The 23,262-nt window shown below is 43.4% G+C and overlaps 1 protein-coding gene across 4 annotated transcripts in view; it reads right to left on the reverse strand.

Annotated features, from left to right (window-relative positions):
- The window catches only part of IARS1 (isoleucyl-tRNA synthetase 1), a 99,328-nt gene extending 81,911 nt beyond the window's left edge, over positions 1-17,417 (reverse strand). For 3 of the 4 annotated variants that reach the window (XM_054727722.1, XM_054727721.1, XM_054727720.1), the window contains exons 1-5: positions 17,375-17,417; positions 11,250-11,375; positions 7,990-8,146; positions 7,628-7,747; positions 5,006-5,088 (exon numbers count right to left, since the gene is read on the reverse strand). In XM_054727722.1, the coding sequence (XP_054583697.1) occupies positions 5,006-5,088; positions 7,628-7,747; positions 7,990-8,146; positions 11,250-11,368 (479 nt within the window). In that variant the 5' untranslated portion in view covers positions 11,369-11,375; positions 17,375-17,417. Of the gene's footprint in view, positions 1-5,005; positions 5,089-7,627; positions 7,748-7,989; positions 8,147-11,249; positions 11,376-17,339 lie in introns of all 4 variants that reach the window. The other variant, XM_054727723.1, reaches the window with a different exon arrangement.
- Positions 17,418-23,262: the final 5,845 nt, after the last annotated feature.

Below are 23,262 nucleotides of genomic sequence, written 5' to 3' on the forward strand. Positions count from 1 at the left end.
ACACTTTGACATGAAAACACAATGTCTCTCAACTGAAGATTCACTGGTAAATTACAACAGATCAGAATGAGACTTTATATAGACATGAAAGTGCTAATATCTGTTGACATGGAAACATGTGCATAACTTCAAGTTGACTGAAAAAAGTTACTGACACCATAATGTACAGTAAGATACCAATTACGCAAAACTGCACATTCAGTACAGGCAGTCCTCAGGTTACATCAGATTCAATGTATGTCGTTTCATGGTTACATCGCCATCTTCCATTTAAAAAACAACGTTCCATCATTTCGACGTATGTATACATGTGCTTTATGCTTTTTATTATTTATTTACCACAAGTAAACGTCAGGAATTATCTTTCTTTTAAGTTTTTTTTCTTTTTACTGTTTCACTTCATTACTGCTGTGTATGTGCTCCATGTGAGTGACGTAGGTGCTTATGTAGGTGGGTTCCAACTTACGGCAAAAATCACGTTATGTCACATCGTAGGAACAGATCTCTGACGTAACGCGAGGACCTACCGTATACATATTTACATTTTTCAGGAGTGCTGAAAAAATAGATTTCCAATAATATCTTAACTATGGCTGGCATTTCATTTTTTGTTTTTTAATAGTTTTCTGGTGTATTTCTTAAATTTCACTATAATGGGCAGTTTTACTCCACTGGGATTAAAATTACTATCTCCCCTACAACTAGACAAAAACTTTTATTGAACACTTAATCATGTTGTTTTAAGTTAAATGTACTAATAGGACTGCAAACATCCATAAGAGTCATCCTAGACCAGTGATGGGCAACCTTTGGAGCTTGGTGTGTCAAACTTCGCCAAAAAACTGAGCATAACTCAGGTAGTGTGTCACTTTGAGGAAAAAACTAACTCCAAGACTCTAGTCGCAAATGTTTCATCCTCGGCATGCGGCCGCGTGTCATCAGAAATGGCTACGTGTGTCAGTGCTGACACGCGTGTCATAGGTTCGCCATCACTGTCCTAGATTTTCCCATGGCCTGGGGTTATCGGGCCCAAACCAGCAGTCCAACATCCCCCGAGGGATGCAGTAGTGCGCAAAGCGGCAGGTGGCCAGGGAGGAGCCCAAGCCCGGCCGGATGACCTCCCGCTCATCCCGGCCCCACTGCGTCTGCAGACACCACTGCTTGGTAGGCTTGGTGCCACTCTGCTGAGGTCTCTGCACACCTGTCCTAGGGTGACACTGGCAAGCCCATGACTGAGAAGCAGCCGTGGGCTCGCACCCAGTCAGTCCTGAGACCAATCCTGATCCGGATGGGGGAGGGGCGCGCAGGGGGAGTGTCTGCGGGAGAGGCCCTCGCTGTCGCAGCAGCGCTTGCCAGCTAAGCCAGCTGAGTGGCACTGGGTCCCAACAGTCAGCTGAGTGGCACTCCCACAGTGGGAATGCACTGACCACCAGGGGGCAGCTCCTGTGTTGAGCGCCTGCCTCCTGGTGGCCAGTGAGCATCATAGCGACCAGTTGAACCATCACTTAGGATTTTATATAGATAGACTAGAGGCCCGGTGCACGAAATTCGTGCATGGGGGGGGGGTGTCCCTCAGCCCAGCCTGCACCCTCTCCAATCTGGGACCCCTCGAGGGATGTCCCTCTCACAATCCAGGACTGCTGGCTCCCAACTGCTCGCCTGCCTGCCTTCCTGATTGGCCCTAACCACTTTTGCCTGCCAGCCTGATCACCCCCTAACGACTGTCCTGCCAGCCTGATTGATGTCTAACTGCTCCCCTGACAGCCTATTTACCCCCAATTTCCCTCCTCTGCTGACCTGGTCACCCCTAACTGCCCTCCCCTGCAGGCTTGATTGCCCCCAACTGCCCTCCCTTGCAGGCCTGGTCCCTCCCAAATGCCCTCCCCTGCTGGCCATCTTGTGGTGGCCATCTTGTGTCCACATGGGGGCAGGATCTTTGACCACATGGGGACAGCTATCTTGATCTTGTGTGTTGCAGTGATGATCAATCTGCATAGTACTCTTTTATTAGATAGGATAGAGGCCTGGTGCATGGGTGGGGGCCAGCTGGTTTGCCCTGAAGGGTGTCCTGGATCAGGGTGGGGGTTCCCTTGGAGCATGGGGCGGCCTGGGCGAGGGGCCTGTGGTGTTTGCAGGCCGGCAATGCCCCCCAGTGACCCAAGCGGAGGCCCTGGTATCTGGGATTTATTTATCTTCTATAATTGAAACTTTGTAGCCTGGAGCAAAGCCAAGCATGCTCGCACCGTGGCTGCTGCCATTTCTGTTTGGATTAGTTTACCTTCTATAATTGAAACTTTGTAGCCTTAAGCGGAGGCCTGGGCTGGCCAGGGCAGGTTGAAAGCTTGGCTTCCTTGGTTGCCAGGGGCAACCCTAGCCTGCTCTCTCCAGCTCCATGGCTGCCGCCATTTTTCTTGGGATTTATCTTCTATAATTCAAACTTTGTATTCTTGAGTGGAGGCCTGGGCCCGCCAGGGTGTGTGGAAAGCTTGGCTCCCTCTATTGCTGGGGAAACACATGCCTCCCTCTTGTTCTCTGTGGCGGCAGCCATCTTGGTTGGGGTTAATTTGCATACTCCACTGATTGGATGGTGGGCGTGGATGGTGGGTGTAGCGGAGTGATGGTTAATTTGCATATTACTCTTTTATTAGGTAGGATAAGTAAAACCCATTTTGAAACAATTATTTGCACCAGGCCTCTAGTTGCAAGTAATGCTGTAATGAACATAGAACTACACTCAACTTTTCTCTCAGTATAAAACTCAAGTATATAGTCTCTTAGACTTAATTCCTTAAAAAAAAACACAAAAAACAAACTTCTGAAACTAGTTTCCCTAAATGTTATACCAATAAATTTGGCAAATATCTTTAACTGATATTTCTTTTGAATTTATTTTCAATTACAGTTGACATATTATTTTATTAGCATAAGGTGTACAGCATGGTGATAAGACATTTCTATAATTTATGAAGTGACCTCCCACCCCAAGTTTAGTGCCCATTCTGCACTAGTTATTGTAATATTATTGCCTATATTCCCTCTACTGTACTTTAGACTGCTATTTTGTTAACTACCAAATAATCTCTTCACTCTTTCACCCAGCCTCCTATTCACCTTCCCATCTATCAACCACCAGTTTGCTCTGTTTATCTATGAGTTTGTTGACTAACTTTGTCCTTTAAATTCCACATATAAGTGAAATCATATGATATATTTCTTTCTCTGATTTATTTCACTTAGCATAATGTCTTCTAGGTCCATCCATGTTGTCACAATGGTAAGATCTTACTTGTTTTTCTCAGTGGCTGAGAAATATGTCATTGCACATACGGATCACATCTCCTATGCCCACTTGTCTATTAATGGACAGTTAGGTTGCTTCTATACTTTCACTATCATACTTAATAAACCCTAATACATAAATTGACTGAACAGCGGAATGACGGTCACTATGACGTGCACTGACCACCAGGGAGCAGATGCTCAATGCAGGAGCTGTCTCCTGGTGGTCAGTGCGCTCCCACAGGGGGAGCGTCGCTCAGCCAGAAGCTGGGCTCATGGGTGGCAAGTGCGGCGGTGGCAGACCTGAGGCAGCGCTAAGGAGGAGCGAGCTCAGCTTCTGGATGAGCTGTGCTCCGCTCAGCCAGAAACTGGGCTCACAGCTGGCGAGTGCAGCAGTGGTGGCAGGAGCCTCTCCCACCTCTGCTGCAGGCGGGCGGTAAGGAGAGAGGGGTCCCGGACTACAAGAGGGCGCAGGCCGAGCTGAGGGAACCCTCCCCCCATCCAGTGCACAAAATCTCATGCACCAGGCCTCTAGTTGCAAATAATGCTGTAATGAACAGAGGCATGCATGTATCTTCTAAAATTAGTATTTTGGATTTCTTCAGCTAAATATCCACAAGCGGAATTGCTGGGTCATAAGATAGTAATATCTTCAATTTTTTAGGAACCTCCATACTGTTTTCCAGTGGTTGCACCAATGTCCAATCCCACCAACAATACATAAGGCTTCCCTTTCTCTACATCTTTACCCAAAGTCCATAGTTTACTTTAGCATTTACTCTTTTTGAATATTCTATGCTTTGGAGTAAATGTATAATGACATGCATCTATTATTCTAGTGTCCTTTAGAGGTTAGTTTCGAATTTAGTTAATTTTGGATTCTTGATAGTAAGATATCTATGTATTTTGTCATATACAATGGCCACAGAAGATTGTCCATCAAGCAGTAATCAAATACACTGGTATTTCTGCATCAGTGCATGCAACTGCTCACACTAAGTAGAATGAAAAATATAAATGGTCTGTTATCAAACTGGAGCTCAAAGACAAATCTCTACAGGATACTAAAATGATACATACATGTCACTATACATTTATACCAAACCATAGAATGTTCAAAAAGAGTGAAAGCTAAAGTACATTATGGACTTTGGGTGATTATTATGTGTCAATGAAGGTTCAATTGTAATAAACTGTTCTATAATAACAAACGTAATAATGGGTAGGCAATGTGTGTGGGGACACAGGGCATACGGGAAATGTCTGTACCGTGCTATTAGTTTTGTTATGAACCTAAAAATGCTATAAAAAAATTAAAAGTTTTAAATCTTTAAACACCAAAACAAACCTATCATTACTCTACTATGTAATACAGGGGTGGGCAAAAGTAGTTTTATAGTTACAAGTATGCAAAATATAGTTCATTCTTATATTATTTAATTATTGTATTTCCTTTTTTCCTATTTTCTAAAATTTATTGAATTGAGAGAGAGAGATTGATCAATCTGTTGCTTCACTCATTCAGGCATTCATTGGTTAATACTTGTATGTGCCCTGACCAAGATCAAACCTGAAACTGTGGCACATTAGGACAACGCTCTAACCAACTAACCTACGCAGCCAAGGCTAATTACTGTATTTTCTATATGAAAAACTGGAAAGCTATTTTTGTCCACCCCTGAATGACAAGAATATTCATTATATTTACAATTTCAAATAAACTTACCAGACAGATTCCATGAATTCTGGATAGAGTGTTTTATAGTCATTGTCAAAGTCAATCCATCGGCCAAGTCTGGTAACAGTAGACTTAAAAATATAAATATTAGTTGTTAGAGAATATTTGTTATTGTAAATCAATGTGTTTTACTTTTTTATCAGCACATGCAATGATTCTGGGAAAACAGAACAATCAATGATTGAGGTAAATCTATATTGCTATCAACATACTATGTAAGATTAAGCACCAGATTATTCTGACATTCATCCCATATAAAAATCTTATTTGTAAGTTATTAACATGCCATTAAAGTCTAGCAAAGTTACCATTTGACAAAAGCTATAGCTATAACTGTTGCTGGTAAGAATCATTAATGGATACTAAAACTACTGAGTTAAAATATGAGATACAGGATATTTGCAAAGAATCTCCCCACAGAATATTAATGAGAAAGGAAAAACTCCAATTTTATAATAAAGAAACCTGACACAGATCACCTTAGTAACCAAAGTTAACATAATTAACGAGACTTATCAGTATCACAGGCCTCCTGATGACAGACTAAGAGTATGATGTCACTTCTGAGACATTTTTTCCAAAAATGTAAATCCTAAACTGAATCATGAAAAAACAGTAGATATTGAGGGAATTTCTTAAAAATAACTGGTTTGTACTATTTGAAAGTGACAAGGGCAAGCCCTGGCTGGGTATTTCATTTGGTTAGAGCATCATCATCAACTTACACAAAGGTTTTGCGTTCAGAACACATTCAAAAACCAACCAATGGCCCTAACCGGTTTGGCTCAGTGGATAGAGCGTGGGCCTGTGGACTGAAGGGTCCCAGGTTCGATTCCGGTCAAGGGCATGTACCTTGGATGCGGGCACATCCCCAGTAGGGGGTGTGCAGGAGGCAGCTGATTGATGTTTCTCTCTCATTGATGTTTCTAACTCTCTATCCCTCTCCTTTCCTCTCTGTAAAAAAAAAACACACAATGAATGTATGAATAAGTGGTTAAGAAAACTGCTGTTCCCCCCTTTCTAAAATATAAATTTAAAACTTTTTAAAAGATTTTAAAAAAGTGACAAGGTCATAAATGACAAAAAGATTGAGGTCATGTTCCAGATTAAAGGAGACTACGGAGGTATGAAACTAAATGCAGTGTCTGCTTCTAAACTGTATTTTGGATCAGAAATAAAAATTAGTGGAATTGGTTAAATTTGAAAAAGGTCTAATGTAATGTATCAATGTTCATTTCATTTTGACAATTTGCTTTTGTTAATTGTTCTATAATTATTGAAGGTGTTAGCTAATAAGTAAAGGATAAAAGAAAACTCTTGATACAACTTCACAATTTTTAACAAACTACAATTATTTCACAATGAACAATTTAAAAATAAGGGGGGTGGGGGAAGACCTACATACATATTAAAATCAGGATTTTTCCCTACTGGTAACCAGGCAAGGAAAGTTAGGAGAAAGTTTAAAAGCTTTGCTATTTTAGGTCCATGATATAAAATTTTATTCACCAATGAAGAGAAGTTACTCAATGCTTTGAGCAGAGAAGAGCAAGATGAGCAGAGTCCTGTGGGAGAGGAGAGAGAACTTCACAGGCTGAGGGGCAAGAGCACGAGGAAGAGACTAATTAGAAGATGGTTACCGAAATGAAGAGGCAAGAAACTAGGGAAAGGTTGCTGGAATGAAAATAAATGACTAGCCCTAACCAGTTTGGCTCAGTGGATAGAGCGTCGGCCTGCCGACTGAAGGGTCCCAGGTTCGATTCTGTCCAAGGGCATGTACCTTGGCTGTGGGCACATCCCCAGTAGGGGGTGTGCAGGAGGCAGCTGATCGATGTTTCTCTCTCAATGATGTTTCTAACTCTCTATCCCTCTCTCTTCCACTCTGTAAAAAAACGCAATAAAAATGTTTTTAAAAAAGAAAGAAAATAAATGACTAAATAAGAGATGCTAAGACGTGATAGAATTTGACTGTAGATTTGATTAATGTTTAAAGCCTGAGTCCACTGGCAGAATAGTGAGTTCTGAAGAATAGCAAGTTTAGGAAATCAAAGTGGTAAGATGGAGAAGATAAAAAAAATAAAACAAAGCTGTTAAGTGGCACAAGCTAATTAATGAAAAGGCCCGGGAGAAAACGAGGAGCCGAGGACCTGTGTTCCTGAGCCCCGAGGAGGGCGGAGCTCTGACAGCTCGACAGGCAGGTCAGGCGCCAGCTGTGGGAGCTCCCCCGCTGGTTCAGGTAACAGTGAGTCCAAACTAGAACTGTTTTAACATTTTATTTTCTTTTTCTTTTGACAATATTCAAGCTCACCTATCTGCTAGGTCAGCCTGATTCCTGTCCAACACTGTGGGCAGGTAAGAGATTAAATATGGAAGGTTAACCAAGCACACAGAAATGACAGGGGCTTCAGTTTAACCTAGTCTCTGCACTAGGGTTGGAGGTGGAAGCAAAACACCCCTTTAAAAAGGAAGAGCTGACACCTGAAGTTCCAACTTCACATGGACACCCATCCTTCGGGGAGCATCATAAAACGCACAAAGGACCATAAGCCACTTCAACATCCATTTAAACTAGAAGTTTTTGTCAATTCTACTGAAAATAGCTGAACATACCTTCCACTCAGTAGAATATCTCATCACAATTGCTCGGCACTGATTGTTGTACTCCACAATCCCCATTTTGGCTACATCCTCTGGTCCTCTGATTCCTAGTATCTTATCTATTTCATATTCCTGAAAATTTACAATAACATTGTTAACAACCCTGCCCTATGAAATAAAATGCAATTGAACTCTAGAAAATAAACATTTAAAAATAAGTTCTCAAAAAATCTAGAGAAAATAAACTATAAATATTACAGAAATGAAGAAAAAGTCTGATTACAGTAAATATTCCATCATACTAATATAGGTTATATGATGAAATCTAATGCTCACTGAAAAATCAAAACATAAGGCTGGTGACTCAAACATACCACAGGTAAGCCATGACAATCCCATCCAAATCTTCTGTCAACATGAAACCCACTCTGGTGAGCATATCTTGTAACTATATCTTTAATTGTCCCTGCAAGTATATGTCCATAGTGAGGCAGTCCAGTTGCAAAAGGAGGTCCATCATAGAAAGTAAATCTAACAAAAAGAATAAAAATATGTGATTACTTTAAAATAAACAACAAAAATGTAGGACATTTTTTTAATAGATGGCAACTGTCTCAGTGGAGTGTTCAGGAAGAAAAGTGGGGAATGCCTGGCTGGCATGGCTCAGCTGTTGAGCGTGGACCTATGAATCAGGAGGGCACGGTTTAATTCCCGGTCAGGGCACAGGCCCGGGTTGCGGGCTCCATACTCCGTGAGGGGCATGCACGAGGCAGCCCATCAAAGATTCTCTCATCACTGATGTTTCTATCTCTCCCTCACCCTTTCTCTCTGAAATCAATAAAAATATATTTAAATATATATATTAAAAAAATAAAGTGTTACTAAAATCTATTATGTTTTCTTAAAATTTTTATTGATTTCAGATAAATACATGAAATTGGCAATGTAGCAGAATACAAAATCAAAACCAAACATCTATGGCTTTTTATTTATTTATTTTTTAAAATATATTTTGTTGATTTTTTACAGAGAGGAAGAGAGAGGGATAGAGTTAGAAACACCGATGAGAGAGAAACATCGATCAGCTGCCTCCTGTACACCCCCTACTGGGGATGTGCCCGCAACCAAGTACATGCCCTTGACCGGAATCAAACCTGGGACCCCTGAGTCTGCAGGCCAACGCTCTATCCACTGAGCCAAACCAGTTTCAGCCATCTATGGCTTTCTTATACACCAATAATGAATTCTCAGAAAGAGGAACTAAACAAAACAATCCCATTTACCACTACAACAAAAAAATTAAGAAAACTAAAGAATAGCCGAAACCGGATTCCAGGGTCCCAGGTTCGATTCCGGTCAAGGGCATGTACCTTGGTTGCGGGCACATCCCCAGTAGGGGGTGTACAGGAGGCAGCTGATCCATGTTTCTCTCTCATCGGTGTTTCTAACTCTCTATCCCTCTCTCTTCCTCTCTGTAAAAAATCAATAAAATATATATTTAAAAAAAAAAAAAAAAAAGAATAAACCAAGGAGGCAAAAGACTTGTAATTGGAAAGATACAGAACATTGAAAAAAAAAAGATAAAAGAAAATATAAACAAGTGGAAGAGTATTCCATGTTCATGGATTGGTAGAATTAACATTAAAATGTCCATATTACCCACGGCAATCTGCAGATTCCATGCAATCCCTATTAAAATACAAACTGCGTATTTCACAGATCTAGAATAAATACTCCAAAAATTTATATGGAACCAAAAAGACCCCAAATATTCGCAGCAATCTTGAGAAAAAGTCACTGTAATCAAAACAGCCGGGTACTGGCACAAGAACAGGCATGTAGCTCAATGGAACAGAAAAGAGAATCCAGAAATCAACCCAAGCCAATTACGCTCAATTAATATCTGACAAAGGAGGCAAGAGCATACAATGGAGTCAAGACAAGTCTCTTCAAGAAATGGTGTTAGGAAACAGATACATGCAAAATAATGAAACTAGACCACCAACTTATACCATACTCGAGTAAACTCAAAATGGAAAAAAAGACTTAAATGAATTTAGTGAAACCATAAAAATCCTATAAGAAAACATAGGCAGCAAAATCTCTAACATCTCTCGTAGCAATATGGTTAAGGATACATCTCTCGGGCAAAGGAAACTAAGGAGAAAATAAACAAATGAGACTATATAAAAATAAAAAGCTTCTGCCCAGCAAAAGAAACCATCAATAAAATGAAAAGAGAGCCCCCTGTATGGGAGAACATATTTGGCAATGATACATCTGATAAAGGGTTAATCTCCAAAATATATAAGGAACTCACAAAACTAACAAAAGACAAACAATCCAATTAAAAAATGGACAAAGGACCTAAATAGACACTTCTCCAAAGTGGACATACAGATGGCCAAAGAGACATATGAAAAAATGCTCAAAATAACTGATCATCAGAGAAATGCAAATTAAAATGACAATGAGGTACCATCTTACACCTGTCAGAATGGCTACCATCTACAAATAAACAAATGACAAGTGCTGGCGAGGATGTGGAGAAAAGAGAATCCTTTTTCACTGCTGATGGGAATGCAGACTGGTGCAGCCACTGTGGAAAAAAATATGGCCGAAGCCGGTTTGGCTCAGTGGATAGAGCGTCGGCCTGCGGACTGAAGGGTCCCAGGTTCGATTCCGGTCAAGGGCATGTACCTTGGTTGCGGGCACATCCCCAATAGGGGGTGTGCAGGAGGCAGCTGATCGATGTTTCTCTCTCATCGATGTTTCTAGCTCTCTATCCCTCTCTCTCTTCCTCTCTGTAAAAAATCAATAAAATATATTTAAAAAAAAAAAAAAGAAAAAATATGGAGTTTCCTCAAAAAATTAAAATATGGAACTCCCATTTGACCCAGTGACCCCACTTCTAGGAATATATCCTAAGAAACCTGAAGCACCAATCAGAAAGAATGGATACACCCATATGTTCATAGCAGCACAATGTACAATAGCTAAGATCTGGAAACTGGCTAAGTGCCCATCAGTAGATGAGTGGATAAATTCAGATAAATGATTAGATATTTATTGCAGGTCCTGCCTTCAAAAAAGCTAGTTATGTGGGAGCTGGAGAGGCCTCCATTGGGCCATCCATTCTTCATTGGTTATTCATCCTGATGCTAAACGATAAAGCTATTCATCAGTAAAATAGGACACCAAACGCCTATCTCATAAAGTTTTTGAGCAGGAGACACATGATTAAAAACACAACAAAACTGGTCGTTAGGTGAAGGGAAGACTATAGGCAGGAGGCACCCTAACAGAAGGCTAGTCTAAGTAATTAATGAGGTGGTAATGAGAAAAGTAGAAAGATATGTGAACGCTATTCAATAGTGGTCCAAATTTAAATATTGTTTCACATCTGAATTTCATTAGATCATTCAAGTTAATCTATTCAGAACTCTTAAACTGAATCTAATCTAATAATTAAGAACTCATTCATTCAATGTATATTTACAACTGAGAGTACCTACTATATAGAGCTAGGAGTCTCTGGTACTACAAGGTGAATAAAAAGTTCCTGCCTTAATTGAACATAGTCTAAGAAATGACCAGTCTTAAGGACTCTATCTTTTCCAAGAAATTCACATACTTTGGCCTATGTTTTGACTGCTTTAGGCATTCTTGAAAACAATTAAATTTGGACCAGAACTGCAAGATTTTCTCTTCTTCAGCAGGAAAATTGATGTTTTCTGGAACTTGTTGAACCATTTTGTTGCTGCAAGAGAAATCAAATTTATTATTCTCAAAGAGAAGTCTAGCCTAGAAATAAATACCATACATTAACACACGTGTACATATTACTACCCATGATACTATATGATACACATTAGCAGTTACTCTTCATTCCCTTTTTTCCAGCCCCCTGACAACCGTAATTCTGCTGCTTCTATAGATTTTCCTGATCTGGACATTTCATATAAATGGAATCATATATGTACAGCCTATTTTGTCTGGCTTCTTTTATTTAGAATTGTGTGTTCAAGGTTCATCCATGTTGTAATATACATATCATTTTTTATACTGAAGATTTCATTCTATCAACATGCCATGTTTGTTTACCCACTCATTAGGACTCTTTCCACTTTCTGGCTATTATGAAGAATGCTATGAATATGAATGTATGTTCTTGTGTGGACCTAATGTTTTCAGTTCTCTGGGGTATATATCTAGGAGTGGAACTGCCAGGTCCTATCGTAATTGTGTTCAACTTTTTGAGAAACTGCCTAAATTTTTTCCATAGCTGTTGCCTCATTTTCTGTTATTCCAGCAGTGAATGAGGATTCCAGTTTCTCTAAGCCCTCACTCCTTATTACTATTATTAGATTATAGGAAATCCTAGTGGTTAGGAAGTAGTAACTCATTGTGGTTTCATTTGCATTTTCCTAATGATTAGTTATGTTAAGCGTGTGCTTAATGGGCATTTTTTGTATTTCCTTAGAGAGCTGTCTATCTTTTGCCCAATGTATAATTGTCTTTTTTATTGTTGAGTTGAAAGATATTCTTTATATATTCCACATACAAGCTCCTTCTGTTATATAATTTGCAAAAATTTCTCCCATTCTGTGTACTTTTTATTTTCTTCATGTTATCCGAAACGCACATACTTTCAATTCTAGTGAAGTCCAGTTTTTTTGTTGTTACTTGAGCTTTAGATGTCATGTCTAAGAAACCACTACCTTCCTGCCAGTGTGGTTTAGTAGTTGAGATCCTTAGACCTATTCATGCACCCAGAGGTCCCAGGTTCAATTCCCAGTAGGGGGCCATGGAGGAGGCAGCCCATCAGTGTTTCTCTCTCATCCATATTCCTATCTCTCTCTCCATCTCCCTTCCTCTCTCTCTGAAAATCAATAAAAATATATTAATAGAAAAATAAAAAAAGAAAGAAACCACTACCTTAAACAAGGTTGTGAATTTTTAGCTCCTATATTTAGGTCATTGATCCAGTTGAGTTATTTGTATATACAGTGTAGAATAGGGATACATGGTCTTTTTATTTTTATTTATTTATTAGAGGCCCAGTCCATGAAATTCATGCCCTCTCACAGTCCAGGAGCCCGCAGGGGATGTCCGACTGATGGCTTAGGCCCGCTCCCCCCAGTCAGACATCCTTAGCACAGATGTGGAGGTGGGAGAGGCTCCTGCAAAGGCTGCTGTGCTCACCCAGCTGCTCCTGCAGTGAGCATCTGGCCCCTGGTGGTCAGTGTGCATCATAGCAACCAGTCATTAAGCCGTTCAGTCAATTTGCCTATTAGCCTTTTATTATACAGGATTTTTTAAAAAGAGTTAGAGTCAAGTTTTATTTTGGAGAATAAATAAATATGACTGAGGGTAGGATAAGAATGATGAGTTTGTTATTTCCATTTCTTGGGGATGGTGATATATGTTATTTTTAAATTATTGCAAAACTTGTGTCCAAATCACATTCTTCACCAATTTTTCATCTACAATGTAACCTTTAGTAATTGTAGACAATATGCTTCTAAAAGTAAACAAAAAAATCTTGGGAGATCCTTAGACCTAACCCTAACCCTAGCCCTAACCCTAACCATAACTCTAGCTTTAACCCTAGCCCTAGCCCTAAAAAAAAAAAAAAAGAGAGAAAAAAAAATCTTGGGAATTCTATCTAATGATAATACAAATTCAATAATTTTAAAAATATCAAAATAGGTAAGAATTAGCCTTAGCAGGTTTGGCTCAGGGATAGAGCATCAGCCTGTGGACTGAAGGGTTCCAGGTTTGATTCTGTTCAAGGGCACATGCCCGGGTTGCGGTCCCCAGCAGGCGGAGCAGATCAACGATTCTCTCTCATTGATGCTTCATTCTCTCTCTTCCTTCCTCTCTAAAATCAATAAAAAAATATTTTCTTAAAAAAATAGTAAGAAAGATGGCGGCATAGTTAAACGGCTGGTCTGCTGCCTCGCACAACAATTTCAAGGGTACAACTAAAAGACAAAACATCTACCACCCAGAACCACGGGAAAGCTGGCTGAGTGGAAGATTTATACCTAAGAAGAGAAAGGAGCACAAACGCTGAAAAGCTGAGGTACGGAGGCACGCGAATCGGGCTGGCGGCGGGCGGCTGGGTGCACGGTTTTTCTTCAACCCGCAGGGAGACAAGCTCCCAATCACTCGGAAATCCAGTTTCTGGGGACACGCGGGGGACCCAGGCACCTACGGGGAGAGGCTGGACTCTCGGCCATCCGGTCGGAAAGTGAGAGTGACTTTTGCAGAGGTGCGCCCAGCAATCATTGTTTACTGCGCTGGAGCGCGGGGCACAGGGACTTGGAAACGTGGAAAGGCAGAGACGGCTGATGGCAGCCATTGCCGTTGGCCACGCCCCAGCCTAGTGACGCCCTGAGACCCCGCCCCGCCCTGAGGCTCCGCCCCGCACATTCTACAAACCCTCCCAGGCTCCACACAGCGGCTTTTGCATATAAATGGCCTGTTCTGTGGCAGCTTAACCAAATAAATTGCAGCTCCAGTCAGACTGCTCCAAATCCGCCCAAGCAAAGGAGAAGAAAACTAGCCCTTGCTGTAGCTCCTGCTGGGGGACACACAGTACACAAGGGTACACCAAGAGTGTCCACCTCAAGTAACTGGGAGGCTGACCCGTTGAACCAATAGGACACCTAGTACACAAAGCTACCCTACCAACTTAGGGAAGCAGAGAATATGAGAAGGCAAGGAAACAGATCACAAACCAAAGAAATGGAGGAGAACAAGCGACTGGACATAGAGTTCAAAACCACAGTTATAAGGTTTTTCAAGAATTTCATGGAAAAGGCCGATAAATTCAATGAGACCCTCGAGGATATGAAAAAGGACCAACTAGAAATTAAACATACACTGACTGAGATAAAAAATATTATACAGAGACCCAAAAGCAGGCTAGAGAATTGCAAGAATCAACTCAAAGATTTGGAATACAAAGAGGCCAAGGACACTCCTCCAGAGAAGCATGAAGAGAAGAGAATTCAGAAAGTTGAAGATAGTGTAAGAAGCCTCTGGGACAACTTCAAGCGAACCAACATCAGAATTATGGGGGTGCCAGAAGAAGAGAGAGAGCAAGATGCTGAAAACTTATTTGAAGAAATAATGAACGAAAACTTCCCCCACCTGAGGAAAGAAATAGACTTACAAGTCCAGGAAGCGCACAGAACCCCAAACAAAAGGAATCCAAAGAGGACCACACCAAGACACATCATAATTAAAATGCCAAGAGCAAAAGACAAAGAGAGAATCTTACGAGCAGCAAGAGAAAAACAGTTAGTTACCTACAAGGGAGCTCCCATACGATTATCAGCTAATTTCTCAACAGAAACTATGCAGGCCAGACGGGAGTGGCAAGAAATATTCAAAGTGATGAATAGCAGGAACCTACAACCAAGACTACTCTACCCAGCAAAGTTATCATTCAGAATTGAAGGTCAGATAAAGAGCTTCCCAGATAAGAACAAGCTAAAGGAGTTCATCACCACCAAACCAGCATTATATGAAATGCTGAAAGGTATTCTTTAAAAAGAGGAAAAAAGAAGAAAGATAAAAATTATGGACAACAAATACATATCTATCAACAAGTGAATCTAAAAGTCAAGTGAATTAAAAATCTGAGGAACAGAATAAACTGGTGAATTTAATAGAATCAGAGGCATAGAATGGGAGTGGATTGATAATTCTCAGGGGGAAAGGGGTGTCTGTGTGGGGAGTATGGGAAGAGACTGGACAAAAATCATACACCTATGGATAAGGACAGTGGGGGGGAGAGGGGGGAGATAAGGGCAGAGGGGGGTGGGAACTGGGTGGCGGGGAGATATGTGGGGAAAAAGGAGAAACAATTGTAATCTGAACAATAAAGATTCATTAAAAAAATAAAAATAAAATAAAATAAAAATAGTAAGAATCAGTACCTACAATCACAAGACAAAAAGCACCTCTTTTGAAATAACCTCATCTCTTTAACCTCATTTGTTATACTTCAATCACAGTAACTTGCTATTGAGGAATGAGACCTAAAAATTTTTAAAGCTAAAAAGACGAGAATCTCACATTCAAATAATTACCAGCTCATTCCAATTTACTATTTTGTCCTTTTTATTGCTTATTTGTGGTTTTCAGATAGGACAAACCTTATAGTTATCTGATTCAGTCTCTAGTGAGAGGTCTTACAAGTGTCCTTATAAGAATTTTGCTAATAATCTCATGTAGAAACACTCGACTATATGGTTGAGTATCCTCACGTCCATTCCCCCTCAAGGCCCATGTAGTCTTACTTTATAATCCTAACTAGGTTGGTGACCAGGTTTCCAAGCCAACAGCAGATTAGAAGGGGACAGGATAGCTGATAATGAGAAAACAGAGAAGATGGAAAACCTTAACAACTCAATAACTATAGAAGTCTGGGGTTTCTGACTAGAAATTCTGAAAACATCAAAGCCTAATCACAGAGATTGAGCCATGTAATCAAAACAAAAAGTTTGTTACAAGAGATTTTTTTCCTTGCCATTATTTTTAAGATGCAACAGTTTTATATAGGGGAAAAAGAAGAGAGGTACAAGCGGCCTTTAATTTACTATCCATTTCTGAGTAGAGTGTGCCATTGAACGGTTTTCAACAGAAGTTAAAGGCATTTTGGATCTTCCGCTCTGGTTACAACCTCGTCTTTCCGGGTCCTACTTGTTCAGTACCTTATCTCAGGACAAGTTAGGGGATCGCACTGGAAGCCTAGATTTAGCTACCAACACGTTTATTTCGGTCACTTCCAATGCCCCAAGGCTGGTCCTGACTGCCAGGCAGGTCTGTGGGCGCTATCAGAGCAGCCTGGCCGCCCCGCTCTGAGCGGGGAGTCAGCACCTACATTTCCACAAGCCGCAGGGGATTCGCATGTACAGGAACGTGGGAGCTCAATGCTCTGCAGCTGTTCTGACCATTCAGGCAGAGGTAGCTGAACTTTCTCTTTTTTTTTTAAATCCTCGCCCGAGGGTATTTTTCCATTGATTTCTAGAGAAAGTGGAAGGGAGGGAAAGAGAGGGGGGGGGGGGGAACATGGGCACCCCAGCCTGGGGCGGGGTAGGAACTGCAACCAACCGAGGTAAGTCTGGACCAGGAGTGTCAACGCGCCACCCGTGGTCCCCGGGCTGATGCTGTAACCATTGGCCCACCGGCCAGGGCTTTTCTTTCTCTTTCTTCCTTTTTTCTGAGAAAATGAGACTTATGAAGATGGCTCATAACTCTGATAACATTTTTTAGGGAGCTACTACCGCTCAAAAGATGAAAAATCACTGCATTATGCCAAACACCAAGACCTCAACTCCTACCGATTAGCTCAAGGCCCCAACCCCACCGCAGCCGGAGAAGCCGCCTCCTCCCGCCTCCGAACGCCGCCAGGGCGCCGTCAGCGCCGAGGAGAAGCGGGCTCACTCCCCGCTTCTAACGGAGACCTCGACTTCCCAGTAACTTCCGAGCCCGCCGCCTCCGCTCCTCTGCGGCCGGTCCCATCCCACCACGGCGGGCCCTGCCCAGCCCGCGCCACGGGTTCCCGCCGCGCCGCGGGGAACGGGAGCTCCCAGGCTGCAGCCTCGGCCCGGCTCCGTCCTTCAGCCCCGCTGACCCCTCCCGACCTTCTCCTTGGAACTAGACACGCGCGCACCAAGCGGCACCCGGGAGACATTTACAAACCCACCCGGCCGCGCTCCCTGCGCCCCCGACGCGCCGAACCTGAGGGCCCGCCGGGAGCCCGGGAAGAACCGCACGCGAGGCGCCCGGAGTCCGAAGTGATGCAAGGCGGCTCCGCGAGCTGAGACGTCACCGCACCGGCCAATCAGCGCGTGACGGCGGGCACCAGGCAACAAACCCAACGCCGATTGGACGCTCTGGGCGCTCGGTCAGGCCCCGCGGTGCGTGCTGGGAAGACAGCTGGGCGATTCCGGAGAGGGGGCCGGTGACGGTCACGCCGAGGAGCCGTCCCTCCGGTGTCCGCGGCTGTCACTGCTCACTCCCCGTGAGGGCCAGTGAAGCCCCGACGGGGGCCTCGGTGACTGCACTTGGGGCTGTGAGCACGGTCCCCAAAGCCTGGGCCCCTGGGCTGTTTGGCAGCGCAGTGCAGACCGTCACCCATTACCCAGGAGTGGGCGGGAGTGCGGAGGCCCGCTGGAACCGGCTCCGCGCGGCTCAGAAAAAGCATTTTTGCGCCGTCCGGGTACTCGGTTTGATTAGAGTCTCATCCCTAAGGTGACCAGATGTTAACACTGGTAAAGCGGGACACCATTGACTTGGCGGGGGGGTAGGGGGGTGTTCTTTCTTTTTTAAAAATATATTTTATTGATTTTTTACAGAGAGGAAGAGAGAGGGACAGAGAGCTAGAAACATCGATGAGAGAGAAACATCGATCAGCTGCCTCTTGCACACCCCCTACTGGGGATGTGCCCACAACCAAGGTACATGCCCTTGACCGGAATCGAACCTTGGACCCTTGAGTCTGCAGGCCGACGCTCTATCCACTGAGCCAAACTGACTAGGGAAGGACATGACATTTCTTAGCCCTCCAGCAGCAGACCTTCGTGTTTTCCTCCAGGAGCGAGGTGGAAAAACTCTAGATCACCTCTTATTACCCAAGTTACCAGGAACAGTGTGAATGGCGGCATACAGGGAGCTTAGCCAATGAGCGGTCAGAAAAGGTTTTTCCTCTGCAGCTCATGTGGAGAGGAACCCCTGTGTTGTGTCCACTGGGGTGGGGGCGTGCCCCAAGCTGTGCGGTGGTGGCTCAGAGCATGTCCCTAGCCTGTGTTCTGTCTGCTGGGCTGGGGGTGTGCCCCGAGTCGTGTGGCAGCGGCCTGGGGTACACCCCCTGAACAGCAACCCCACATTGTGTCCGCTGGGCTGGGGGAGTGCCCCAAGCTGCGTGGCGGCAGCCCAGGGCACGCCCACAGCCCGGCAGCCCCATGATGTGTCTGCTGGGCTTCTGTCCATTGGCCCCGCGTTGTGTCTGCAGCCCTCCCTCTCTCTGCGGACGGGGCGCTATGGGCGCCACCATCTTTGTTGCGGAGTGATGGTTAGTTTGCATATTACCCTTTTATTAGATTAGACTAGAGGCCCGGTGCACGAAATTCGTGCACAGGGGGGTTGTCCCTCAGCCTAGCCTGCACCCTCTCCAATCTGGGACCCCTCGAGGGATGTCCGACTGCCCATTTAGGCCCGATCCCACTAAACGGGCAATCGGACATCCCTCTCACAATCCAGGACTGCTGGCTCCCAACTGCACGCCTGCCTGCCTTCCTGATTGCCCCTAACCACTTCTGCCTGCCAGCCTGATCACCTCCTAACCTCTCTCCTGCCAGCCTGATTGATGCCTAACTGCTCCCCTGCCAGCCTGTTTGCCCCTAACTGCCCTCCCCTGCAGGCCTGGTCCCCCCCAACTACTCTACACTGCAGACCTGGGTCCCCCCAGCTGCCTTTCCCTGCAGGCCCAGTCACCCCCAACTTCCCTCCTCTGCCGGCCTGGTCCCTCCCAACTTCCCTCCCCTGCAGGACTGGTCCCCCCCAGCTGCTCTCCACTGCAGGCCTGGTCACCCCTAACTGCTCTCCACTGTAGGCCTGGTCCCCCCCAACTGCTCTCCACTGCAGACCTGGGTCCCCCCCAACTGCCCTTCCCTGCAGGCCCAGTCACCCCCAACTTCCCTCCTCTGCCGGCCTGGTCCCTCCCAACTGCCCTCCCCTGCTGGCCATCTTGTGTCCACATGGGGGCAGCAATCTTGTGTGTTGGAGTGATGGTCAATCTGCATATTACTCTTTTATTAGATAGGATAGAGGCCTGGTGCATGTGTGTGGGCCAGCTGGTTTGCCCTGAAATGTGTCCTGGATCAGGGTGGGGGTTCCCTTGGGGCGTGGGGCAGCCTGGGCGAGGGGCCTGTGGTGGTTTGCAGGCCGGCCACACCCCCTGGTGACCCAAGTGGAGGCCCTAGTATCTGGGGTTTATGTATCTTCTACAATTGAAACTTTGTAGCCTGGAGCGGAGCCAAGCCTTCTGCTTGCTCCATGGCTGCTGCCATTTCTGTTAGGATTTGTTTACCTTCTATAATTGAAACTTTGTAGCCTTGAGTGGAGGCCTAGGCCAGCAAGTGCAGGAGGAAAGCTTGGCTTCCTCCATCGCCTGGGAAACCCAAGCCTCCCTCCTGCTCTCTGTGGCTGTAGCCATCTTGGTCGGGTTTATTTGCATATTTGATCCTGATTGGCTTGTGAGAGTAGTGTAGGTATGGTCAATTTGCATATTACTCTTATTAGATAGGATATGCCTTTTGACCCTATTCCATAAAACAATAAAGCTGGAATGTTAGGTTTGATCAAATAATTGAATGGATACCCCTACCCTAGCAACTGACCTTCACAACCAACATTCCCTTTTGCTCAGCACTTACTAAGATCACAGTTCACTTGCTAAGACCATTATCTTTCTCCTTAGTACTCACACAGAGAATTCTCTTCCCAGAAAAAGCTGCCTAGAGTCCTTTAAAATCTCCGACTCCCTGTCCCTGGGTGCTAGCACCATTTTGGCTCAACCAATTTGGTTTCCAGATGACCTAATATCGTCATAATTCTTTACCCCTTTTGGCCTTGGGCATTCCTCCTTTAGTGACCCTAACACAGAGTGCATAAATTATGGCAAATGGCTATATGGAGAGATAAAAAGAAATGTCTGATAACCAGCCTTAAGAACTTTTCCCATTATGAAAAAAAAAATTATTTGCTTATTTATCTGCTCACCTATTGGTTGTGCTGCATGTTTCTCTGGCACCTTTAGATCTGCTGATTTGCATTGTGGCCTCAACCTCCAATAGAAGGCGTGCAGGAGGCAGCCAATCAATGATTCTGATCATTGATGTTTCTCTCTCCCCCTCTCTAAAATCAATAAAACATACATTTAAAATATAGGAGAGAATCTGGATCCATGCAAAAGTTAGTAGACCTCAGGCTTTGGCACCAGAGGCTATAAAGGAAATTCTAGGCCTTGACAAATTAAGAATAATTTTGCAAGTAACTGCTTAGTGTACACATTAACAGTGACAAAAAAACAAATTGATCTGGCCAAGAATATGTAGAAAGCACAACCTTCAATTTAAGAACATTTTGATAATCTCTGTAACATTCATTCAAGTCAATTAGGGTCTAAGAAAACCCTACAAAGTGTCAGGGATTAGAGTACGGCAGGATTCATGTCCTTCCTCAAAGGGGTCACTTGCGACTCAATAACTTAACTTGCTTGAAAACACACATTTAATAGTTGTGTGTCTTCAGCTTATTAACTAGAAGAACTTGGGTGTGTATTTTAAGTATTTGCATTCCTTAAGTTGCTACCTTGTCCAGTTCATTTTTATCATCCGTCTAGACAGTCCGGATTAGAACGGGCAGAGGGCTCTTAGACTGATGAGACCAGGGAAAAGGGGGAGGAGGATGAGTCTGATTACTTAAAAATTATACTGAGACACATTTTATGGTATTGTTGGGAAACATGAGAGGACTAAATATAGAAAAAGTTGAGAAAGTGAAAAAAAGATTCTAGGACAAGGTTAAATGTGGTCAAAATATACTACTTGAATTACAGTTAAATCCTTATTAAACTTTTTTATTTTATAGTAATATTTAAAAAAGATATTTTATTGATTTTTTACAGAGAGGAAGGGAGAGGGATAGAGAGCTAGAAACATTGATGAGAGAAACATCGATCAGCTGCCTCCTGCACACCCCCTACTGGGTATGTGTCCGCAACTAAGGTACATGCCCTTGACTGGAATTGAACCTGGGACCCCTGAGTCCGCAGGCCGACGCTCTATCCACTGAGCCAAACCGGTTAGGGCTAAACTTTTTTTTTCTCATTTAAAAATTTTATTTTAGAGAGAGGAAGAGAAACATCAAGAGGCTGCCTCCTGCACGCTCCCTACTGGGGATTGAGCCCACAACCTGGGCATGTGCCCTGACCAGGAAATGAAACGGCAACTTTTGTTGCACAGGACGATGCTCAACAAACTGAGCCGCACCGGCCGGGGTAAACCTTCATTTTCCAGAGTAGGACGTCAATAGGTCATGTCTAAAATGGAAGTATCACAGCACACGCATATTAGGTAGAAATATGGAGATAAATTCAGAGGAAACATCAAACTGTTTAAGGTGGTTGTATCTGGGGAGCAGGAATTGGGGGTGGGCAAAGCTACTTGATATGGAGACATGCAGCACAACCAATTAGTGAGCAGATAAATAAGCAATTTTTTTTTTCATAATGGGAAAAGTTTTTAAGGCTGGTTATCAGACATTTCTTTTAAAACATGGTCACAAACGAAAACTCCTCCCACTGAGGTGAGGGTGTATGTGAACAGCCATTGAGCCCAGGTGGGTTCAGTGTTCTGTTCCTAGTGGAAATGACTCAGCCATTTCTGAGCGAGGCCTTAAGAGACCGCTGGCATGTTTCCTGATCCTAAAACATAGCTGCCGTGCTAGGAGGAAACTCATGACAGGCACTGAGTGGGCCACACCAATGACACCACAAGGAGATGAACAGTCCCCAAGGAGTCTGACCAAACTGGTCTCTGTAAGAATAAATGACTGTAGGGAGATGACTTGTTCTGCAGCAATAAATAGTGTGTAAACGAAATACACATCAACACAAGGTGGACGTCGGGATTCTTTATCCTGCGGAGGGGTTGTTTCCATTCTGTGAAGTTTGAAGTATTGGAAACACAGGACTGACTCTTAGGCTACTTAGTTCCTTGGACCCTGCTTATTAAAAAATCATGTGCCGAGCACCCACTATGTGCTAGACATGATTCTAGGCAGTGGGGACATAACGAACAAAGACAACATTTCATCCCTCATTAAGCTTATATTCAATCAAGATGTAAATCAATAAATGCTTAATTTCAGATATACACTGTTTCAATGATAACCCCTTGGGATTTATACAACACAATTTTTTTAATGTTTTGTTTTTAACTGATTTTGAGAGACAGAAAGGGAGAGGGAGAAACATTGGTGTGAGAGAGACATCAATTGGTTGCCTCCTTCATAGATCCTGACTGAGGATCGAACCTGCAACCTGGGTATGTGCCCGGACAGGGAATCAAATGGAGACCTTTTGGTGCATGAGACCACGTTCAATCAACTAAGCCAAGGCTAAATACTTTTGTACAGAGCCAAGTTTGATAGGATTGTCTTCATTCCAGCCCAGTTGATTTAATAAGGTATTAAATCTGCCTCCCTATAGGGACTTAGGGTCCTACTGTGATTACATACCTTTCAAACACTTGGATTTTCCATAAGCCTCTGCTCTAACTAGAATTGTGGGATTGATGGGCTTGCCTCTATCAATTACTGGAGGCGAAGGATAGGAAAACTCTATTTGCTGTCCTTTTCTGGTCTTCCCAGAACTCTCCTAGAATGTTGGTCTGGAATGTCCTGCATTTCAGTTCACTACTTACCAGAAAGCAAGTACAAAACTCAAATTTGACTTGTGTTCAATCTCTTAAAACAAAAAACATAGAATGGAGGTAAAGTGTACTTGGCACAATCAGAAATAATCAAGTAGCCAAAATTCACACAAAACTTAACGTGAAAAACAC

Source organism: Eptesicus fuscus, chromosome 15 (genome assembly GCF_027574615.1).
Source record: "Eptesicus fuscus isolate TK198812 chromosome 15, DD_ASM_mEF_20220401, whole genome shotgun sequence".
In the NCBI taxonomy this organism is placed as follows: domain Eukaryota; kingdom Metazoa; phylum Chordata; class Mammalia; order Chiroptera; family Vespertilionidae; genus Eptesicus; species Eptesicus fuscus.